Below are 22,574 nucleotides of genomic sequence, written 5' to 3' on the forward strand. Positions count from 1 at the left end.
ACACCCCCCACAGGGTGACACCCCAACAGGGTGACGCTCCCCCCCAGGCCTCCCCTCCGTGGGCTGCCCCCCCCAGGACCGCCGCGCCGCCAGGGGGCTCCCTTCCCGCCCCGCCACCCCTCCCCAGCGCATGCGCATGTCCCGCCTTAGCGCGACCCCCTCCCCCCGACCGCCTCTCTCAAGCGTCACTTCCGGCGGCGCCGCGCCCGGCGTCCAGTTCCGCTTCCGGCCGCCTCGTTGCCGGCAGCTGCCACCGAGCCCGGGAACGGGGCGCGCGCTCTCGGGACGCTTCCGCTTCCGGTAGGGCGGGGGTGCGGCCGGGCCGGGGGCTGGGGGGCGGCGGGAGCGGCGGCGGTGGGTCTCAGCCCCGGCGGCGGGCCTCGGCCTCAGCCCCGGCCGGCGGCTCCGGGGTGCCGAACCGGTCCTGGTGCGTGCGGGGCGGGCAGCGGCACCGCCGCGGGGGTGACCGCCGGGAGGCCTCGGCCGGGCCCGCCAGCTGCTCCCTCCGCCCGGCGGGAGCCCCGGGGCTGCCGCCAGTCCTCCTCGGGCGCTGCCCGCTGGGGGTCCGGCCGTTCCCTAACGTTTTTCTCTTTATCTTCGTTTTTAGAAGGAAAACCGGAGCCGTCCCCTCCCGCCCGCCGCCCTCCGAGCCTGCCCGGACCCTCGGGATAGCTCCCGCCCCGCCGCTTCTCGGCTGCCGCCGCCGCGGGGGGCTGACGGGGGCTCTTCTCCCCCAGATGCGGCCGCGGAGCCCATGAGGATGGAGGCCCGGGACGCGGCGCGGCCCAACCACGGCTCTGTCTTCAAGGCCTTTCCGCCGCCCTCCCGAGCCGGCCTGCGGGAGCCGCTCGCCCAGCCCGACGCCAAGGTGCGGAGCCCCAGTGGTGCTGCAGCGAGCGAGGTTCCCCCCGGTCGCCGTCGGGGTGGGGGGACGCGGTTTTGGGGGCCGGTGGCTTCTCTTCCTCCCTTTTCCCCCTTCCCGTGGCTCTCCCTGTGGGTCGGTGGCGCCCGTGAGCGGGATCTCTCTTCACAGCATCCCCCGAGCTCAAAACCCACCGGTTTTGACAGCACCACCTCAATAACACCCAGCGTTTCCGCGCGGCGACGGCCCCGCTCGCGCCGTTCGTCACCGACGAGCGCCGTACAACCGAAATCGCGCGCGGAATCTGCCCCGTGGACGGTGAACCCACGTGCCGGCGTGCTCGGCTCCGGCGCACGCGCATCCTGGCACCGCGGTCGTGTCCCGAGGAGCCGGCGGCGTGGCTGTGAAGCCAGTGCTTTGCCCTCTGACAAGATGAAAACGGCGTTCGCTTGTTTATTTCCGCGTTAAAATGGCTGTGGCGCCGGCGGAGCGGATTTTAGGAGGGGGACGGGAGCGTTGCCAGACCAGCGCCGGTGTGTTGTTACACCAGTTCGCTTCAGCAATCACTAAATTTATAACGTTGTGATTGGGGAGGAGCTGTAACTTTTCACATCCCTCCCCTGTACTTTTGCCGTGCCTGGGCTTTACGACTGAGCCGCGCTTTCTCCTAGTAAAACGCTGCCATCTTTTCACGCAGTTTTTACCCAACAAGATCAGCGGTTTCGCTTGCCCGGCTGGAAACACATCCTGTGCTCTCAATTACAGCCCAGGTAAGTCGTCATTTTCTGCCCTGGAGTGTCAGGTTTTTGCCTGTCCCCTTCTCCCAGCAGCTTGGGGAGGGAGATGTGGCTCTTTATTGACCGCTGCCGTGTTTCTCCCCTGCAGAAATCCCCTGCCCCGAGAGCTACCGGGTGGCAGGGGAGCCTCGAGCCTTTGGCTCCAGCGCCAACGGGCAGTGGAGGGGCTTGGTTCCGCCTCTGGCCTCCGTGCCGCAGAAACCGAGGGTGAGCCGAGGCTCTTACCTCGAAGCTCGCAAAAACCCCAGGTGCGTACAGCTCCCCTCCGCCTTTCACCTTCCCCGCAGAGCCCTGCGGGAGCTCGGCTTGGGGATTTTACCCGCACAAACCATTGGTATCGATACAGGGCCGATTCGGGCTGGGAACAGTCGCGTGGGTCGAGGCAGGGCGGGTCTGGAGGTGCCTTTCTGTGTTTATAAACCTCCCTGCGGCAAAGACGCTTCGCAGAGGGCGTGAGCGCAGGTTTTGGGAGGGTACGGCGTGGCGTAACCTGCCTCTTGCAGAGCTGGTGGTGTAATGGGTGGGTTTTGAGCATATTGGGAGCGCTGGGATGGGAACGGGAGCACCATTACGCTGGGAAATCGGGGGGGAGAGAGCACGCCATCGTTTTGTGATGAAAACCTGCCGCTTAGTGCGTGCCGTGCTGGGTGCAGGAGCTATTTTTGCAGCTGGTATAAACCTTTCCAGACCGGGTCAAGTCTTTTTTGCTCCTGAAAATCCCCACAGTGGCCAACGTTTGTTTGCAAATAGGGAAAATTGATTTCAATGGGAGAAATGCTGAACCGACCCCTGTATTTTTTCAGGGGCTCTTAGGTGAGCCTCAGCGGGGAGAAGCAAGGCGAGGCGAGGGCGCCTGCTGTTAGCGAGAAATAAAACCGCTGAGAGCGGTGTCTCCAGGCGAGGTTCAGCCATTTTGTGGTGCGTGGATGGAAGCGGGAGCCGGTGGATGTGGCGGGAAGGTCTGGCCGTGGGTTTCCAGGCTGCGGCTCCTCGGCCTCGCAGTGCCACCTGGCGGCATCTGTTCGGCCGCACAGGCCTCGGGAATGGTTTCGGATCAAGCTGGCCAGCCCTCAGCTTTGAGGTGGTTCTTAAAACGCACCTAAAATACCAGTTTCTGATCACAGCTGGGTAGCCTGGTCCTAGGCTGGGCTTGGGGGAGAGTGAGATTACGCTTGGTGTAATCAAACCAAGCATAAAGTGAAATCAAAGCGTTTCTTTCTCCCCTCGCAGTGGGACGTCCAACAGTTTTGTAGGAAAATCCAACCACCATTGCCATGCATCAGCTTTTCCAATCAAACCTGCTCAGAGTCCTTCCTGGAGCGGCCCGTGTCGCCGCAGCCTGCTTAGCCCCAAGAAGACTCCCCGGCGGTTCATCAGCACGGCGGAAGAGGTAAAGAAAAGGCTGGGAGACCATTCAGTGGGTGGGTATTTCTGAGGAGGTCGTTTCTGGGCACCACAAAGTGCTTGAGGCGGCTCTAATCAACCGCCTTGTGCTGGATTTGCTCCTTCTGCCGGGAAGAAGCTGGCTTCAGCTCTGCTCACGCTCAGACCTCGGCTGTAATTGGCCTGATCAAGGCTGCTGGTTGAATTTTTCAAGACTCCTGGATGTGATTGCACCCATAAAACCTCCACCTCCACGTGTAACTGCTCGCTATTCACAGAATCCCAGAATGCCAGCATGGTGGGGGCTGGCAGGGCCCTCGGGAGCTCACCCCGTCCCACCCCCTGCTTGAGCAGGCACAGCCAGAGCAGGGGCACAGGACCGCGTCCAGGCGGGGCGTGGATGTCTCCAGGGAAGGGACTCCACAGCCCCTCTGGGCAGCCTGTGCCCCTGCTCTGGCACCCGCACAGGGAAGGGGTTTGTCCTCATATTTAAGTGGAACTTCCCGTGTTCCCACTTGTGCCCGTTGCCCCTTGGCCTGTCGTTGGGCACCACCGAAAAGAGCCCGGCCCCATCCCCCTGACACCTGCCCTTCAGATATTTATAGGTACTGATGGGATCCCCCCTCAGCGTCCTCTTCTGCGGCTGAACAGACCCAGGTCTCTCAGCCTTTCCTCCCAAGGGAGATGCTCCAGCCCCTGATCCCCTTGGCAGCTCTGCGCTGGCCTTGCTCGAGCAGCTCCCGGCCCTTCTTGAGTTGGGGGGCCCAGAAATGGCCGCAGCACCCCAGATGTGGCCTCACTGGGGCAGAGCAGAGGGGGAGGAGAACCTCCCTCGCCCTGCTGGCCACACTCCTTTCAATGCCCCCCAGGGCACTGCCGGCCCCCTCGGCCCCAAGGGCCCGGTGCTGGCTCAGGGTCACCTCGCTGCCCCCCAGCACCCCCAGGGCCTTCTCAACAGAGCCGCTCCCCAGCAGTTCAGCCCCCAGCCTGTGCCGGTGCGGGGGGTTCTTCCTCCCCCGGGGCAGGACCCTGCACATGCTCGTGTTGAATTTCATCAGGTCCCCTGGGCCCAGCTCTCCAGCCTGGCCAGGTCTCGCTGGGTGGCAGCACGGCCCTCTGGTGCATCGGCCGCTCCTCCCAGCTTGGGAATGTCAGGGAACTTGCTGAGGTGACACTCGATCCCATCATCCAGGTCACTGATGGATATGTTGGCCAGGACTGGGCCCAGCACAGACCCCTGGGGAACACCACTAGTGACAGGCCTCCAGCCAGGCTCTGCTCCACTGATCACGACCCTCTGATGATCTGTTGTTGAGCCAGGGCTCTGGCCACCTCACTGTCCCCTCCTCCAACCCCCACTGCCTTAGCTTGCCTGTGAGGATGCTGCGGGAGACAGTGTCGAACGCCTTACTGAAGTCAAGACAGACAACACCCACTGCTCTCCCATTCACTGCTCTCTGTTCACGGTGTCTTTATCAAAATCACGTTGGCTAGATGTATCTGCTTGTTCCCCTGCAGACTGTTCGAGAGGAAGAGCGGGAGATCTACAGGCAGTTGCTTCAAATGGTCACGGGAAAACAATTTTCCACGTCCAAGCCCTCTTCGCTGTTCCCCTTCCACCTGTGAGTATGTAAAACCCTCTTCTCCAGCTGACAGCGCCACGCGCGTTCACTGCCGCCTTACTTGCTGTTGTCCCTAGCTCCAGGTGTTCAAATTCCAGCAAAACCGTAGTGAAAGAAACTCCCAGCAAGAACTCGAAGCTGTTTGAAGCTCACGGCGTTGCACCAGCCAGTTCAGCAACCAGCGTCCTCAGAGCACAGGAGCAGCCGTCACACAAACCGTCGCTCTACCCTGCCCCCAGCTATCCCTCCAATATCTTTGAGTCCAGTAATTCCACAGCCCAGCATCAGCAAGAAAATCTACCAGCATCGAACACGCAGTCTGAAGGTAAGGGAAAAATAAAAACCCCAACCGAACAAAAACCAAACCCAAAATGAAGCTCCAAGACTCAGCAGTCGACTTAAATGTAGGTGTCAAACCCACTTTTTCCCTCTCCCGCTGCATCTGGACTCCTGCAGCAGCTGGGGAAGTGGGTAGTAATTGTGAGGTTAACAACGTTCCGGAAACTTTACTCTCTTTAGGGTCAGACTCTGTCATTTTGCTCAAGGTGAAGGATTCCAGAACCCCAGCACCAAGGTAAGAAGCTGTAAAACGGTGTCTGGAGGGGAGGGCTGGATTACGTTAGCTATTTTTGATTCCCCGGGGAGGTGAGAATGCAGAGTAGTGGGTGACCAGCGCCTTTCTGAACGTCTCGTGAAGAGAGAGAAGTTTGCTGTAGTTACAGGAACTTGCGTGTGATGCATCAAACCTCTTTCTTGAGACCTGGCTGCAAACGCCTGGCAGATGTGTCTGTAGCTCTTGCAATCGCTCTGGCAGTCAGGGTGTCCTCAGTACTTAGAAATCACATTTTGAGCAATTCCTTGCTCTCCCTGTGAAGGACACCACTTACACCTCTCCTTTCTCCCTCTTCCCAGCCTCCCGTTCTTCCAGGCAGAACTGTGGATCAAAGAACTGTAAGTACACGAGGGTTTTCCTGCTCTCTTTTCCCGTTGTGAGGGTTCGCGTGTAGAAATAAACACCGATTTGTTCACGTAAACCGTGCTTTTCAGGACCAGCGTCTACGATTCACGAGCTCGGGAGAGGTGGCGGCAGATTGAAGAGCAGAAGGCGCTGGCCTTACAGCTGCAGAGCCAGGTAACAGAGAGCAGACACTGAAAGAGCGATCTTTGCAAGTCCGAATGTTAAACCGTGGAAGAGGAAGCGAATTGGAAATGGAAAAATGATGACAAAAATCAGCTCCTTCGGGGCCTGGTGTCTTTGTTGCTTCCCCTTCCCGTGGCAGGGCTCTCGGTCGTGTTGTGGCCAGGGTAAATGCTCCCCCTCCGTGCCCCTTCCTGCACCTCCTGGATCGACTGGCCCCACGTAGCTCCCTCGCAGGCTCCGGGGAGGCGGCTGTCATGGACCCCACCTGATCCGAAGGTCTCTCCTTCAGCGGTTGCAGGAACAGGAACACTCAGTGCAGGATCTGGTGGATTTACATCTCCGAGTACCCCTTGAGAAGGAGATCCCTGTCACGGTGGTCCCAGAAGAGAAAGAGGATGCCAAGTCAGCTGATGGCGAAGAAGAGTTCCCTGAAATCACCGAGGTAAGCCTGCTTGGATCTAGCCGACGCAAACAGGAGCTTGTGGGCATGGAAGATCCAAATATTAACGTGATTTCCTGAAATCGATGCGCAGTGACAGCTGGCCGCTTCCCTTTTGCCACGTACGTTTTGTAGCGAGCTTATCCTTTGCGGAGCAAAGCGTAAACCTGGGTTTGAATCCAGCCTTTGTGATGGGAATAGCAGGAACTCTCCCTCTCAGTGCTGTCCGTGTCCCCCTGTAGGAAATGGAGAAGGAAATAAAGAGCGTATTCCGAGGCGGGAACCAGGACGAGGTCCTCAGTGAAGCTTTTCGATTAACGATCACTCGGAAAGACATTCAGACCCTCAATAATCTGAACTGGCTCAACGATGAGGTGAGGAGTCTACCTTGGGCTGTTAAGACGTTTTTCTTCAGCAATTTAAAGTAGGTTGAAGCGAACCAACGTGTCTGCTGTCTCCGTGCTGAAAGAAGGCAGAGAGGGGGTAGCTGGTGTGGGCTGTGCTTCACGCTCGGGAGCGGTTAATCTGGGAAGAAACCCCTGTGTAGACCAGGCACTTGAAGTAATGATGATATTGGGAGGAGTGGAAGTGACTGCGGACGTGATCAGGGCAAAAAAAAAATGTGAATCTTAAATATAGAAGACTGCATGCCTAAATCTTTCCGGGTTTTTTGAAGGTTTTAAGGCTGTCGAGCTATTGCAAATCCCTCCAGGGACAGGCCTTCAGAGCCGCAGGTGGAGGCAAAACCGATGCCTTCCCTAATTCTGCACAGGGCCAGAGCACCTTATGCAGACGTGTCGACCCTCTAATGTGCCCTGAATGATATTTCTTTCCCAGATAATTAATTTCTACATGAATTTGCTGATGGAGCGGAGCAAAGAGAAGGGTTTGCCAGCAGTTCACGCGTTCAATACTTTCTTCTTTACCAAATTGAAAACGGCGGGGTACCAAGCTGTGAAACGGTGGACTAAAAAAGTGGATATCTTCTCTGTGGATCTCCTCTTGGTGCCTATTCATCTGGGAGTGCACTGGTGCCTGGCAGTGAGTGCTTTAGTTATTCACGGTAGAGCGTAGCTGGAGCAGGTTGTCCTAGAAACCCGGCTAAGGCTAAAATTTCACGGCTTTTGAGTCGTCGGGCGTTTGCGTGGGGGGAAAATGTGTGTTTGTGCCGAAAATCGAAGCCTAGAGCGAGTGGAAAGAGAGCTGCGACTTGGTTTTTTTGTGTGTTTCTAGTCAGAAAACAGCTGTGAAGGTCACGTTAGGCTAGCTTATCCTCCGGAGAAAGATCTCCTTTCCACGTTCCCACAAACTCGCCTTTAGAGGCATTGCCACGGGATCGTTTTGGAGAGATTTAGACGGCAGATACCGCGCGGCTCCCTCTACCTCCTGCCCCCGATGTGCTTTGTCCCTTCTCTTGGCCGCCGGCACCTGCGCGGTAACGGATCGCGCGTGGCTTTTGGGCCGGCGTCAACCTCCTTCGTTCAAACCTCCTCGGGGAGGGGAGGTTTGAGCCGCCCGGAAAGGCGGCGCTCGCACGGGTGGGCGGTGGTGTGGAAATGGGGCGTGGGGCCCCGAAAACCCACGCTTGTGGGGGGCTTGTTTTTTCCTCCGGTGGAGCAAAGCCTCTGTAAACCTACCTGTCTGCCGCTTAAGGAATAAGGATGAGAGTTTGTGTTTTACCAGGGTGCTCTGAGGAGAGCCTGCTTTTGAGATTCAGATGTTTAAATAAAACAGCAGCAAGGGGGGGGGGATTTTGGGGAGGGCTGCGCCAAAGATATTAGAAGTCCTCTGAAACCCTTCTCCGCTGTGAAATGGTCTAAACTTCCTTCTTCCTAGCGGCAGAGCGCGTGCCCCGGCAAAGAGACGAGCTCCCTGTGTTGTGCGCTGCTAACGAATCTCTCTCTGTGTAGGTCGTAGACTTCCGGAAAAAAACCATCACCTATTATGACTCCATGGGTGGAATAAACAGCGAAGCCTGCAGGATACTGTTGTGAGTAACCTTTATTTGAGTTGCGCCTGTTTAACAGTCGGACGGCTTCTTACCTTGCTCTGGAAGCCCTTCCGTGGGGACGGTCCCTTCCTGGGGCCCGAGAGGAAGAGTCAGAGGAACGCCTTGGTTTCCACGCGTTGCGTTTCACACGCGGTCTGCGGTTCCGAAGCGGGTCTGCGAGAGCGCCCTGTGCCCGGTGCCTTGTCTTCAGCTCTTCCCAGGAGATCCGTCGGCGAGGCTGGTGTTACCTTCGAGGGTATAGACAGGTCTCAGAGCCGTTCTGTTGAGGACATCAGGCTTTACCAGTGTTCTTGGGCATCGTCTTTAGGAGGAAAACAGGACTGTGAGGGATAGGGGTGCTTCCCTCGTCCTGCAGCTGCTTGAATAAATGGTATCTCCTGGCCCCTCCATCCAGGAGGGAGCTTCTCCCGCCTGGGGCAAAGACCAGCTCGGTAGCTTGGCCCTTTGGTTCAAGAAGGAGATTCTGGAGAGCGCGACGGTATATGTAGGGTGCGGGCGTGCCTCTCGCGTCAGGGTGGAGGTTTGCCCGGGTCCCTTCTCTGTTCCAGCAAGGCGTTAACACGCCGCGCCGTGCCTCCAAACCGGAGCTGGGTGAAAGCTGTCCTCCCTGGGTTTAAAGTGCAGAGGAGGTCTTTGGTTTTCCCATCCTGAGCGATGCTCCGGGAGGGAGCGGGGCTGGCTGCCTGCTCTCCCAGCTCTTGGGGGAGAGAGGTGCTCGCACGTCATATCCAGAACTCTCTTCCCATATTTGGAAGCTGCTCTGGAATGGAGTGCGATTAAAAATGAGCTTCTCTCTGGACAGGGGTGAAACCCCCCCCCCCCCTCTTTTCGAAGGTCCCACGTCAGGCGTGATACAAATCAGATCGCAAAGTGATTTACGAAACGCAGTCGCCAGCTCCTCGTGTCTCTCCGTCGTTGACCCCCGGCCGGCCGTCGGTTCTGTTTCTCATCTCGGCTTCGCTCCGACGCTGACTTGGGAATCTGATCCTGAGTCTTGTGGCGTGAGGTCGAGTATGTCAGCGGCGGTGTCACTCATTCAGTCAAGGAATGTGAATAACGATAAAGACAGACGGCAGGCAAATGCCATTTCCAGTCTGCTTAGCACCTTCGTTTTCCACTTCAGGTGCTTTGCAGTCTGCGTGCACCGAGTTAGTTTAAATAACTGTAAAAATAAGCTGTTCCCCTTCTCCGTGCTGTTGTGCGATGTTGGTTTGAAGGGAGGAAAGGGAAAAGCAAAATACCAGATCCTCGGGAGCGGCTCAGGGCAGCGTCTCTGTTTCGCTGTGTATCTGCGTTCAAGAACGGTGCAGGCAGAGCTGGCCTGCCTTGGGGCAGGGATGGTCTGGGTGAAATCAGTTCCTTTCGGCCTGAATTTCTTTGATTCCAAGGAAAAAGGCACAGCTCTCTGGTGAAGTGAAACACCTGGGAGGTGAGAGGGGGACCCAGGAGTCCTTGCCCGTGTTTCGTTTAGGGGTCTGGGATGAGGAAGCAGGTCCCCAAAGTGGCAGTAGAGAGTACCAGCGGATACAAGGTGTGTCGGCCACGCAGGGTGAGTGGTAGAGAGCCGGGATTTCAGGTCGCTGTTGCCCTGGACGTAATTGTTTTCCCTCTGTTTCCTTTTAGGAGGCTTTTATTGGTTGAATGCAGTGGGAGGATCACACCGGGAAGAAGGGACGGAGGTCCTATTCATGGTTAGTGACCCTTTCATGCTTTCAATCTTTAGAGCTTCCTAAAGGTGGTGAGTGTCGTGCCGTTAGCCAGACTTCACAGAGGAGGGAAACTGAGGCGCAGGGACGGTAGCTGGTTAAATACAAGGGCCACAGGCCAGGCTAGGGGTGAGCAGGGACCTCAGGCGTTCGTGGTTTGGTGGCTGCCGTGCTTTGTTTCAGCATCTGGGCTTTCACACCGCCTGGGTGTGAGACCTGGAGAGGATTTTAAGCAAGCTGCCTCTGTTTTGTGGGGTTTCTCCTTGGGAAACACAGTGCTCGGTACCTCAGCTCTGCTGGAAGGGTCTGTGTTTTGGAGCGGACATAAACCACCCTGTTAAAATTAGCTAAAAGCTTGATTCTAGTGCACCAAGGCTGGAGGAAAGCTGTGGGGATAGAGCACACAAAGCGACTCGTGCCTGTGAAATCTTCTTATCTCCTGCCAGCAGCAGCGCTTGAAACGCTCACCTTTACGTGCCCTTTACTTCAAGGCTTTCAGATATTTAGCAGAGTGCTGCGGAGTTGATCCCAACGATCCCCTGAGGCACCCGGTCAGGTTGGTGTGTGCGTGTGGAAGCGCTGCAGAGGGCAAAAATCCGTTCTCAGATTTAGGAAAACGAGGTTAAAAGCCCGGAGTACGTGATGGGGCATGTCGGGTTTTGATTCGACGTGTAGTTCCGCTTAAAAATTCCGCGTCAAGCTTTTTCTCCTTGAGGTCCTGACAAAGTTCATCAATTAAGTTCTGCCTCCCAAAGTTATCTCGCGATTTGGAGTCCAGGCATTTTCACTCTCCTGAAAGAGGAGGTTCGGGCTGTTACCGAGGCGGGAGCGGCGCTGTATTTCTTACACGACGTGTCTGATGTTGGCTGACCTCCGTGTGCGGGGATTGCTGGAGGCTGCTTGTTCGGACACCGCACAGGTGATGGTCCCAGTTAACGCGAACTCCATGTACGGAGTTATTTCCTAGCTCTTCTACAAAATAACCCCACGTTTCCTGGCTGCTGGGCGCGTGTGGGCATCGCAGCTGTGCCCTGTGGTAGTTAAGAGATAAAACCAGCCGTGCAGAAGCCACCTGATTTGTTTTATCTCCTGAAGCTCCGGCACCGTTTAAGCTTCCCTGGTTCCTTCCCTGTCTGCCAGACGAGTCTCGCGCTCACGTCCCCCCCTCCGCCTCTGCTCCGTATGTGCAGCCCCGCTCCACGCGGAGACGTTGCTCGGAGCCTCGTCCCGGCTCCTCGTGTGAGGCATCCTTTTATTTATCCGCGCAGCTTCGTTCCCCGCCTCTGCCCTTCCAAACGCAGCCGGCCGCGGGCCGCTGCTCTCTTCTGAGCTGAGGATTCAAGCGGGTTCTGTAGTGGGCAGCAACGGCCAGGAGTTTTGTTCTTTTTTTTTTTTTTTTTGATAGCAATCGAAATGAGGCCGTTTAATTAATTGACGTCGTCACCATGTTTGTATTGTGCACAAAGGCTGCTCGCTTCCTCCAGGCGCTGCGCTGGAGGCTCAGCCTACCCTTATTTAGAACTCGTCGCAAGGAGTTTCTTCTCCGCCCGTTAGGGTTTTTATTTGGAGGTGAGATACGGGCGCTTCTCGCGCTCAGTGAAACGCGTTTTGCTGCTGAGATTTAGCCCCTGCTGATCTCGTCTTGTCCAAACTGCGGCCGAGTCAAAGCAGCCAAGCAAAGAGCTCCCCCAGAGCCGTGACGGCGGCCGCCGGCAGCCCCCGCGCTGGGGAGCTGGGCCGGGAGCGTGCGGCCGCCTGACGAGGGCTGATAGAAAGTGCTTGTCTGGACCCGGTCTAGTCCCAGGGAACTGCCAGGAGGGGGGCTCCCCTCCTTTGTCGCTCTTGGGTCCAGCAAAGTCTATTTCTGGCCATTTTCTAGAGGCGCTGTCGCCGGGATGGGGCTGATGCCGCATTCAGAGGCTGTTGGGTGCTTCTGGTGCCACTCAGAGTACTCGGTTCAGCAGCCCCTGGGTGTCTCAGGACCCTTCAGCCCAGGAGAGTTTTCTTTGAATAATTCTTTAAAGTCGTGATAGAGCAAAGTTCCCTGAGTGGCACCAGGGCAGCAAAGTCACACCCCACACCCCCCCCACACCCCCATCCTCTGGGCTCGCCTGCGGGTCGCGTCGCCCCCTTCTCCCATGGCGTTTCAGCGTTTGCTAACAGCGAGATGCGATTTAGCCAAGCCTTTTGCGGATCAGATTTCCGAAAGATGGCACATCTCCCCGCGTTGGCGGCCAAACCTGCCTCCCCCTCCGTGCCAGGCGCTCTCTTGACCCCTCCGTTTGAGCCAGCAGCGTCTAATCCCTCGCTTTTCCTTTCCAAACGTTCTGATGGCAGCCGCGACAGCGAGAAGGCTCCTCGGGCTGCTTTGAGAAGATGCCAAACACGAAGGAGAGAGTTTCTGTTGCTCTTCCCGGTCCTTTTGGTAGCAAAGGTGGGCAGAAAGTGTCTGCAAAGCTGGATGTCGCTTAACGATGCCGACGGCCGACAGAGAGGGGCTTCCTTAGGTCCATTTAGAACGTCTTGGGGCTGTTGCCTCGTCTCCTTGGGCTCTCTCTAGTCCAGCTTTACGTCTGTGTCCTTCCATTTCCAGTAAAGGGAAATGGTTCAAGGTGTCCATATCCACGAAGGAAGACGCGTGGCAGTTGCTCTGGGCATGGTCTTGGGGTAGACTTTTCTAAGCTTTTTCAAGAAGGCAGGAAAGAAACCCCTGACTTTTCTATTCTTCCAGCGGTATAATTGAGGCCAAACTGGTGGGAGCCTCTCTGGGCAGAGGAGATGGGCCAGTACCCGTGGGCTTCCCTTGTTCTCCAGTTCTTGGGACTGGAACGGGACTGGCTCTGCGTCTCTTCTCCCTCTCTGAAGGCTTGTGAAAGGTATTTGCCACCCCACCGCTGCCACGGCTGGCTCCTTCTCCCGCTTGTGCTCCCCGCGTGCCTCCATCCCTGTAAAGCACCTCGCAGAGGACTGTGGCGTGGCTTTTCCCGGGGCTGCCTCCCTCCGTCCCCCAGCCTCGGACCTTTTTTCAGAAAATCAGGGTCACCGTCCCTATTTTGCCTCTCTGAAAGCACTTGCCATCTGTCTTCTGCTGCGGTAAGAAGGAATCAAATCAAGAGTGGAAGGGAAACCTGGGAGAAGAGCATCTACCAGCGAGCTGAACCCTCCACCACCCTCGAGAGGAGCTTTGCGGTGGTTTTTGTGACGCTTCACACACGGGGCGGTTGTTCCAGAGCCGCCGGGGTGCTGTTACGGTTGTGACAAATTTCCTCCCGTCTACCTTGATGCTAAGAAAGATCCCCAAAAGCGGAGGCACAGCGCGGAGCCCGCCACCAGAGCCCAGCTCCCCGGTCTCCCCTCGTGTGACGCCCTGCTTGCAGGCGCCTGTCGAGGCAGCCCCGTGGCTGCTGAGCTTTTCCTCCGCCGTGAGTCACTCTCCGATGAATTAGATTTGTTCTCGCTGGTTTATTTGTGGTTTTCGCTCTCTGCTTGGCAGGTACTTTTTTTTGGATGAGTTTAAGTCCTACTCGGTCCTTCTTTTGACTGCCTCAAAGCCCGGGTCTGTAGAGCCCTTTTTAAAATGGCCAGTACCGAGACGAAAATATTGGACTTCCATTTTGCATTAATTCTGCAAACATGGCAGAGGACTCCTCGGGTAAACTGACATGGGGTGTACTGGCTGGTTTCCCCCGATCCTCTAAGTAAGCTTTCTTTGTTTTCTTCTTCCTACAGGCAATACTTAAAACAGGAGAGTCTTGACAAGAAAAGGAAAGAGTTTGACACTAACGGCTGGTCGTTGCTGAGTAAGAAGAGTCAGGTGGGTTCGCGCGGTCGGAGGTTTGCAGAGGGGGGTGTCTCTTGGTCCTCGCTTTCACTCCCGGCCCTGACGTGCCTTTCCTGGCTGGTTTTCCCGACGGACGCGGCCTCCTGGGAGCTCCGGGGGGGTATGTGAACAGGTCCCGGAGCTTCCCTGGCAGGCTGCTGCGCTGCCATCCGCGGCAGCAGGGGGGCTTTCCCGAGCCAGGGGCGCCCCGGCGCCCCCTCGATCCCTGCCGCCCACCCTCTTGCCTTCACCTCCCCGCCCCCAGCGCCGGCGCGCGCCCGTCCGTGCAGCCGTGGCGTTAGCGCTTGTTTGAGAGGGGTCCTTCGCTCGGAGCTCTTCCTCCTCGGAGTGAACCGGGGCACTGGCCCTTCTGGAAATGATGGTTGGGTTTGTGTCCTTCCCGTAAAGGAGATCCCGCAGCAGATGAACGGCAGCGACTGCGGGATGTTTGCCTGCAAATACGCCGACTGCATTACCAAAGACAAGCCCATCAACTTCACTCAGGTAAACCCCTCGTCTCGGGGAGAGACGGGCACGTGGCGCCGCCTTTTCCAAACGCCCTTTGCCCCCCCACCCTCGCCCACCCACCCCCTGCGGGCCTGAAGTGCCCCGGTGGGGATGGTAGCGCTGCTCCTCGGAGGAGAGCTGCCCCAAGGCGCTGCGGCAGCTCCTTACGCCGTGCAAAGCCCTTCCTCTGAAGCCATCCTCGAGTCATCCGCTGCCCTCGAACCCGCGGAGCGCCTCGCCGCCGCGGCCGGGGGCGGCCGACGAACCCGTAACGGCACCCGGGCGCTGTAGCCCGAACCCCAGGGAATTTCAGCGTTACTTAACGTTGTCAGCCTCCGTGGAGCGTCCCGCGGGCGAATATTTTACTTCTAATTATTAGAGAATATCATCGGAGCTACGTTATCACCTAAATCTCATCCGCTGTCCTGTTTTCAATAACGGGAAAGTAAATTTCCGCCCCGCCTGAGAAAGGCACCGCTTAAAAAGAGCCGCACCCAGGAGAGCGGCTGCTCGATAAATGGTCCAGCAGCGAAAGACGCGCTGACGTACCTTTCCTTTCTCTCCTCTCTCGTTTTCCCTCCCCACCCAAAGCAACACATGCCCTATTTCCGGAAGCGAATGGCCTGGGAGATCCTTCATCGCAAGCTGCTATGATGACGCCGTGCCGAAGGCCGCTTCCTCGCCAGGTTGTATCAGAAGTGCCCAAGATTTGCCCTGCTCGGCCGCCGGGGCCGGGGCAGGCGCGGACCCGCCCAGGGCTTCAGAGACACAGCAAATGGACCCTGTACCATATTTTTGATAAAATACCACTCCCGGACCAACACGCAATAGAAATGTTCAGAAGCACACTTGCCTTTTTTGTTCCCCCCCCCCCCCCCCTCTTTTTTTCTATTTCAAGACCTATTTTTACAATTACAAGCGATTTCAGGTGCTGAGACTTGGGGGCGGGGGCAGCGTCGGGCATTCAAGGAACTTATTTTTTTCTGCTTTTTGCAGCTCTCGCTGCCGGCTTTGCTGAGCTGATGGGGTGACTCTGCAGGGGGAGGCTGGGCTTCAGGCGCGGGGGAGGCACTTACAAGGCTCTGGACGCTTTGTGCGCTGGGACAGCTTGAAGTTGCGGGGGGAGAAGCCTATTTTGGGGTGGGGGGGGTGATGTAGGGAGGGTTTCCTTGTAGAGGAGCATATTTGGCGTGTCCTCTAGCCCTGCGTTATCCCCCCGCTCTGTCCTCAAAGCCAGCGTTTTCTCGCCCATCGCAAGCTCTGCCCTAAGCCGCATCCTAAGATTATAAGCCGGCGCCCGCCAGCGCTTAGGACAAGCCCGGCTGTGGGCTTCGGAGAGGCGGGCGGGGGGCTGGAGGCAGGCCGGGCATCCCTCGAGGGTGACGGGCACGAGCCGGAGGAGGCGAAAGGAACTCGTTTGTTAAACGCCGCTTTCGCAGAGTCATTTTTCTTCCCGAGGAATTGGTCTCCCGGTTCTTTAGCATCAACTGTTTACGGAAATTCAGGTACAAAACCCGAGCTAGAGCCGATGCGCCGCCGAATTGTTTCGGGCCTGTTTCCGAGCGTTTTTCCGGCGCGACAGAGAACAAAGCCCGTGTGCGCGTTGGGGGTTTTCTTTTTTCTTTCCTCTTTCTTCTTTCCCTGCCCCGGCTTTGCCTCCTCGCAGGAGCCGAGGCCGCGGCTTCTCGCCACCTTTGTCCTTGTGCGGAGGGCCCCAGCTGAGCGCAGTGAATCGCTCCTCTCCCTCCGTGATGTTTTGCACATGTTTTGCCTGGGGATAGAGGCTGACGCAAGGTCAAAGGTTGCATCGAAGGCAAGGCACCGTAGTCAGGTCGAGAAGTGCTTCCAAAGGTATCTCCCGGGGGCCTGGGGGGCGAGCCGCGGCGCGGCGGGGGGAAGTAAAAATACTCAGAAGCGCTTCAACCCTTCCAAAAATGGGGTTTTTGGGGGGATGCCCCGAAGCTTCCGGCCGCTTCACCCGCAGCACCTGGCTCCTCTGCGCCCTCCGCACGGTCCCGGATGGGGCTGGGCTCACGCTTTCACCTGTTTTAATTTATTCTGAAGTGCGATGTGGGAGGAAGCGGCGAGCGTTCGACAAGCTTCCCCCGCCGCTGAACCCGCTTCTCTCCTGTACATAACCTTTTTAAGGAAAAGGAAAGAATGAAATAATGTTCACTTTTGTATTTTTGTCTCCAGATAGGGGTATTTTATACATTTTTCTCTACCTGTAAGCAGTAGTTTTGTACAAAACTCCCCCCTTTCGCCCCTGGCTCCCGCCACGTTGTGTTCTTTGTAGGCTGGTTTGTACCCCTTCCCTCTCCCCTCTGTGTGTTTTATACCGAGTTCATTTACTACCTTTTTCTATCTTTTACTGCAAGTAAAGATCTGAGGAAAAAAAAAAAAAGTGACGTATCTTCTCTCTTTTTGTGCGTGTGTCGCGATTCTCGGTTAAACAGACGCAGCCGTGAGCTGCGTCCCTGCGCCAGGAGCCAGAGCGCGGCTGCCAGGGAGCGGCCCTCGCGCGGGGAAGGCTATTTCACCCTCTACTCAAAATAAATCCCCCTCCTCAGGCTCGGGCGCTCGCCGGGCAGAGGTCTTTTAGCCCAGTTTGATGGAGGAAGGAGGCAGAGCTGCTGCAAGGTGGGCTCCAAAGGCGATGGAGGCGCCTGCTGAGTGTCCTTGCCTTTGATTTTTGCCGCTTTCTGGAGCTGGAGGGGGCGAGTTGGGAACGGGGATCCCGTCCCAGTAACCCGCTGTAGGGCGTCGGTCCCTTCCCACCCCTGGGAAGGCGCTTCCAGCCCCTGCCGCCCCTCTCCCAACAGTAGTTCGGGGCTGAAAGAGCCCCTTACGCTGTCCCAGGAGCAAAATCAACACGTCCCTTGTTTTCCTTGGCTTTCCCGCTCCTAAAAAAGCCGGGCAGAAAATGGCCCCGTCAAAGGCGGCTTGTGCCTCGCCTGTGCTGGGACCCCGGCGAGGCTCACGCCCCCTCCCCGGCCGCCCGGCTCTCGGCCCTCTGCGGCCACCAAAAATGCATTCAGCATTTATTCCTGCCCTTCTTTCTGGCTTATTAATAGAATAAATCATATTGCCCGGCCTGCCTGGCCGTCCCAGTCTGGGGATTTTCAGGTCATATTGACTTTTTCCTCCTTCCTGTATCATTCCTAGACGTGAGCGAGATTTTTTTGCCTGATACTTCCAAAGAGCCAGTTATTAGCGTCTCTGACATTCCTCACAAACACACACGTGGCCTCTGTAAATACTCACGTCGCTGCCTCCCACCCCAGGGCTCAATGCTCCATTCATCTGCTCCCAAAGCTGTGCCTAGAAGTCGGGAATTACCTGCCCTGCTCTATGTCCTAACGGGCTTTTATAGCCCGGACGCCTCCAGAAGCCCTTACGGCGCGATTTGCATCTCCCCAGGCCTCCGTCTTCCCCCACCCCACCCCGAGGAGGGGGTTTGTTGGGGGCTTCTTGCAAAACCCTGCAGGTGGATGCGGGGAGCGGGCGCTTCTCCGGCTGCCGCTGCTCCCTGCCGGGGGGTCTCGTTGCGACGCTCCCCCCCCCCCCCCCACACCCCGATCCTCGCCCACGCGCGGATCCACGACGGCAGCGGCCAAAGCCCTTCGCAGGTTATTGCCGAAAACAAGCGGGGTTTGTTTCTTTTCTGCGGGCGAGGTGGTCCCTTCTACCCCGGGAGCCCTTCTCCGCCCTTCCCTCCCACCCTAGGCATCCTTCTGCCTCCCCAAAGGGAGGAAAAACAAGTCGCATCTGCTGAAAATTCACAGTTGTCCCATTTTTCCGGGCTCCCGTGGGCAGCCGGGCTTGGCGGGGCCGCCGGCCGGTGCCGAACAGCTCCAACGTCGACGCGGACCCCCGAGCGGGGAGCGGGCCCGTCGCCGAGAGGCGGTTGGGGTCATCTGATACGCCGCCGCGATGGAGACCATCCTGCTCGATTTAGTGGGTAAATCGATGGTCTCCGGCTCTCGGCGCAGAGCGAGGGTGGGCCAGGACCGTCTCTTGGGCCGTTGGGCCCCCTCTTTCTGGGCTTCCCGGCCCAATCCTCGCCTTCCTGGGCGGAGGAGCTTCTCTCCGTGGAAGACGGGTCCCCGAGCCATGGGGTCCTCCCGGCACCTCCGGCCGCCGATGATGATGGAGGAGGTCTGGCCTTCGGAGCTGCAGCGGAGCCGGTCTCCTTTCTGGTGCGTTTTTTCACCAACGGGTTGGCCCGTGGGCGAAGCATCCGGCTAAAAACGAAGCAGTTTTGGGGTCCGCTGACCCCAAGTCCCTCGAGCCAAGGGCAGCACCCAGGCCCAGAGGTGCTGACACCAGGCGGTCCCTCCCGGGGACGGTCGGGTGACGCTGCCTGTCCCAAGGCCGTGCCTGGAGTAGCTCAACGCCCGCATGGATGGTTGAGGGACCGGGGAGGAGGCGCTGCTGGATGCCCGAGCGTGGACGGCGCGTGCCAGGCATCCCGGAGGTCTTCCCAACCCCAGGAGACCCTCGTCAGCCACCCCTGAGCTCCCAGGCCTCCCACCGCACCCCACCGCCCCAAACCCCGTCGCCAAAGCGCATCCCCTGAGCCCGGGCGCCACAGGTGACACCGGTGACAAGCGTCTATCCACCTCCCACCCCCCCACCGCCGAATCCATCGCGGCCGCTATGAGGGAAAAAAAAAAAAGAGGAGGGGAAAAACAACAGAAAAAAGCTGTTTGGGGACAAAAATGCCCTTTGTGGGCTGCAGCGAGCGGCCGCGTGTTGCGATTGGCATCCGCATTGTTGGGTAAACTTTGTCCGGCCCAGCCGCCTTGCTGCCGGCGCTCCGGCGAAATAATTAGGCGAGTTCCTATAAAGCCGAGTCCCAGATTTACGGCGTGTGCGGACACAGACGCCCTTGTGCCGGGGTGGGTGGTGGGGCGGGGGTGGGGTGGGTGCCCGGGGGAGGGGGGGGGGCATCCCTGTGCCGTGGCCCCTTGGACCCCAAAACTCAGGGCGGATGCGCCTGGGGGTGCGTCGGCCCCAAAAGTGGCTGGAGAGGAGTTTCCATCCAAGCTCTGGGTGTTTTTGGGGTCCTCTCACCCCAACATAGGGGTGCTCAAGGCTTTGGCGGGGGTGGGGCTCTGCTTTGGGTCCAATTCTTGGCATTTAGGGACCCAGTGGGGGGGTGTCAATCCCGACATTCCTCTTGTCCCCCCCCATCTTTTATTTCCTGGCATGCTGGGTTCGCTTCAGGGGAACATTTGGGGCACCCCCCCCGCCACCCCCAGCAGCCTGGGACCCCCCCGAGCCCCCCCACCACAGCTGGGGACCGCACAGCTCAGAGCCGGGTGGGATCCAGCTGGGGGACCCCAGCCCCGCTGCGGGAGGGGTGGAGGCGTGACTCAGTTTCCCCTCTTGCCCCCCCAGATGCCAACAGATGTCACTGTCCCCCCCAAAAATGCCAGCTGGGTGTAATTTTTGCTCCCCAAACCGAACAAGTCGGGGCTGGGGGGGAGGGGGGGGCTGCACAGTCCACGACACTCCTGATTGTAATTTCTCCTAACGACGGGCCCCTGGCCCCCTGCCGCCCCCCACCGCCCGCCCCCTGCCACCCAGCCAGGGTCCCCCCACAAATCCCCCCACACCCTGCTAATCCCTCCGTCCCCGGCGCCCTCATTAGGCCTCGCGGACCCCCGCTGTTTTTTTTCCGCTCCTTTTCCAAAAAAAAAAAAAAAAAAATTAAAAAAATTAAAATTATAACCCCCCAAAACCCCCCCCTGCAGCCCCATCCCGCCCCGAGCCCGGTCTCCGTTCAAGCCGCGGGACCCTCGAGCCGGCCCCCGTAAGAAACATTGCTTTTAGTTTGGGTTTTTTTTATTTAATTTTTTTTTTTTTTCCCCTTTTTTTTTTTTTTCCGGCATCCTCTGGCCGGGGACACAGAGGGCGGCTTTGTGCCGGCTGGAGGACGCCGCGGGGCAGCGCTTGGGGCCCTGGCTCCCTGCCACCCCCAAATAGGTGGCCTTTTTTTTTGGGGGGGGGGGGGGGGGGGGGGTGGGGGGGGGGGGGGGGGCGGGGGCGGGGGTAGACCTGGCATCAAAGGATACTGAAGCCTTCCCTATTCCCCACCCTCCCCCTTGCTCCGGGGCGGGGGGAAAAAAGGGGGGTGAAACCCCCTCCTGCGCCTTAGGGTTAGGAGCTGGAGGCGGTTTGGGGGATGCTGAAGCATCCTTGATCCTGGTGGGGGCTGTACCCCAGCAGCGCTCATCCCTGCCTGGATTTGGGGTGCCTTTTGAGGTCACCTTTTGGGTTTGGGATGGGTCCTTTTGGGTTTGGGATGGATAAAGTGGGGGTGCGTTGCAGCAGGGATGAGCTTTGGGGTGCTCTGAGCATCCGCGAGCCTCCAAAAGATGGAGGTTGGGGATGTGTCGTGTTCCCTCCCAGCGCCAGCAGCCGGTGACCCCATATCTCAGCCAGCCCCCCCGAAAGCAGCCCCCGTCACCCCCCGTAAGGGATACAGCACCAAGGACCGACCCAGGGGGGGTGTGGGGTGTCAGGTGGGTGATTTGAGGAGGGGGCGACAGGCTCAGAGAGGGGTCAGACCCCCGGGGCCGGGGGCCGGCAGCACGAGAGATAACCGGGGCCGGAACCAGGGTTTCTATTTCTGGTGGTTTATTTAACCTCACGCGGGCGGCGGCGGCGGCCGGGAGGTATTTATAGCTCCCGAAACACCCACCGTTCCCCTCCGTGGACGGCTCTTGCCCCCATGGCTGCTGCTGCCGTTGGGCTCAGCCTTCGGGGGACCCCGAACCCCCAAAATTTGGGGTTTTGACTTTATTCTGCCTTTTTTAGGGTGTCTGGCGCCAGTGTCGGGGGACAGGGATGGGGCCAGGTGGTGGCGGCGGTGGCAGAGCATCCCCAGCACGGGGTGATGGGGCAGCCGGTGATATCCCCCAAACCACACCCCCCCCCCCCTTTTTATTTGCACCCCAATAACGGAGCATCGAGCCCGCATCCATCAGCAGACTAACAAAAATAGCACTTTTCGCATCACCCTGTCCCAAAGTCACAGGGTTTGGCCCACAAAGCCGAGGGGCGGCGGCTGTTCCCGCACCGCCATGGATTTATCCGGCCCCGCCGACCCCCCGCGACACCTCGAAACCTCCCCCCCCGCCCCGCCCCCCGCGACCCCCACAAATGTCGCCGGCCTCTTTCCAGCCCTCATTAATTTGGGATAATCACGGCTCTCATTAGCGGGGGCGCGCGCCTGCCAGTGCCCGCTGCCCCCCCCCCCCCCGCCCTGGCACCGGCACCCGCAGCTGTGTGCCCTCTTTTTTGGGGGGTGGGGTAAAGAAGCCACCACCCCCCTCCCCAAGCCCAGGAAGAGGTTGGGGGGGGAGCTTTTGGGACCCCAGTGTTGGGGTTTTTCCCAGCCCTGAACCTGGTTTTGCCTTGGGATTCTCTGATGTCTTATACGAGGGTTGTGTCGCGGAGGGAGGGGGGGCGCTTCACCCCTTTTTCTGGGGGTTCCTCCAAACATTTTTGGGGGATGATGCCCCTTAAAAAAGGAGAGGGGTGCTGAATGGCTGCGATGTGGGATGCTCCTCTCAAACCCCCCATTTTGAGGGGTGAGTCTTCCCCCTACGCGGAACAGGCCGGACCCCCAGCCTTAACACTGCCCCACCCCCTCCCCAGCCCTGCCCCAGGTGTGGGGCACGGGGGTGTGAATCCCCCCCCCCAAAAAACAAGCCCCAAAATCACCACGATCGCCCTCAACCCCCCCCCCTCTACGAGGCAGCTCCGAGTCGGAGGCTCAAAGGGGCTCTTTGTGCGGCTCTACCTTCCCCAAAGAGTCGCCTTTTCATCCCAACCTCCGCGAGGAGGAGGAGGAGGAGGAGGAGGAGGAGGAGGAGGAGGAGGAGGAGGAGGAGGAGGAGGAGGAGGAAGAGGCCGGGTTCGGGGGGCCTGAACGAGGGCGAATTATTTGACATCATCTCACAAAAATGCTGCCGGCTTCCCCCACCCCAGGGCCCCCTGCCCACCTTTCCACCAGGGGCCGGGGGCAGAAGAGCCCCTTGGAGGGGAGGGGGCGGGGGTCAGTGGACAAAGGGGCTGTGTGTGATAAACCCCCCCCCCCCCAAAAAAAAAAAAAAAGGGGGGGAAAAAGGGCTTTTTTGGAGCTCTGAGCCCGGATCAGCTGGGAAAGGAGCTGAGGGTTCGCAGCCGGAGAAGGGATTGTGGAGGGGGGGGGGGGGAAACGGGGGTGAATCGGGGATCGTGAAGGGGTTTTGGGGGGGGGTCCTGGGTGTTTAT

The 22,574-nt window shown here is 58.6% G+C and overlaps 1 protein-coding gene across 3 annotated transcripts; it reads left to right on the forward strand.

Annotated features, from left to right (window-relative positions):
- Positions 1–190: 190 nt before the first annotated feature.
- On the forward strand, positions 191–16,683 carry SENP1 (SUMO specific peptidase 1). 3 transcript variants are annotated; one of them, XM_075075819.1, is made up of 17 exons: positions 191–300; positions 608–868; positions 1,560–1,632; positions 1,748–1,907; positions 2,890–3,049; positions 4,561–4,664; positions 4,742–4,989; positions 5,184–5,238; positions 5,577–5,615; positions 5,712–5,796; positions 6,095–6,247; positions 6,487–6,618; positions 7,082–7,285; positions 8,155–8,234; positions 13,691–13,775; positions 14,190–14,285; positions 14,880–16,683. In XM_075075819.1, exons 2-17 carry the CDS (start codon positions 755–757, stop codon positions 14,940–14,942), a joined length of 1,851 nt encoding a protein of 616 aa, XP_074931920.1. In that variant the 5' UTR covers positions 191–300; positions 608–754; the 3' UTR covers positions 14,943–16,683. The 3 variants fall into 3 exon arrangements, 2 of the variants coding, with proteins under 2 accessions (XP_074931920.1, XP_074931919.1); XM_075075818.1 differs by lacking the exon at positions 191–300 and adding an exon at positions 309–427; XR_012657515.1 differs by lacking the exon at positions 191–300 and adding an exon at positions 9,879–9,946 and having other exon boundaries at positions 622–868.
- Positions 16,684–22,574: the final 5,891 nt, after the last annotated feature.

The sequence above is a fragment of the Phalacrocorax aristotelis genome, chromosome 26 (genome assembly GCF_949628215.1).
Source record: "Phalacrocorax aristotelis chromosome 26, bGulAri2.1, whole genome shotgun sequence".
NCBI lineage: Eukaryota > Metazoa > Chordata > Aves > Suliformes > Phalacrocoracidae > Phalacrocorax > Phalacrocorax aristotelis.

What these genes read in the sequence shown, in the direction of transcription:
- SENP1 (XM_075075819.1), top strand. Translation starts at nt 755, where the DNA reads ATGAGGATGGAGGCCCGGGACGCGGCGCGGCCCAACCACGGCTCTGTC. An exon ending in TCGCTGTTCCCCTTCCACCT is followed by an intron (nt 4,665 to 4,741) that starts GTGAGTATGTAA and finishes TGTTGTCCCTAG; the next exon opens with CTCCAGGTGTTCAAATTCCA. An exon ending in TGAACTGGCTCAACGATGAG is followed by an intron (nt 6,619 to 7,081) that starts GTGAGGAGTCTA and finishes TTTCTTTCCCAG; the next exon opens with ATAATTAATTTCTACATGAA.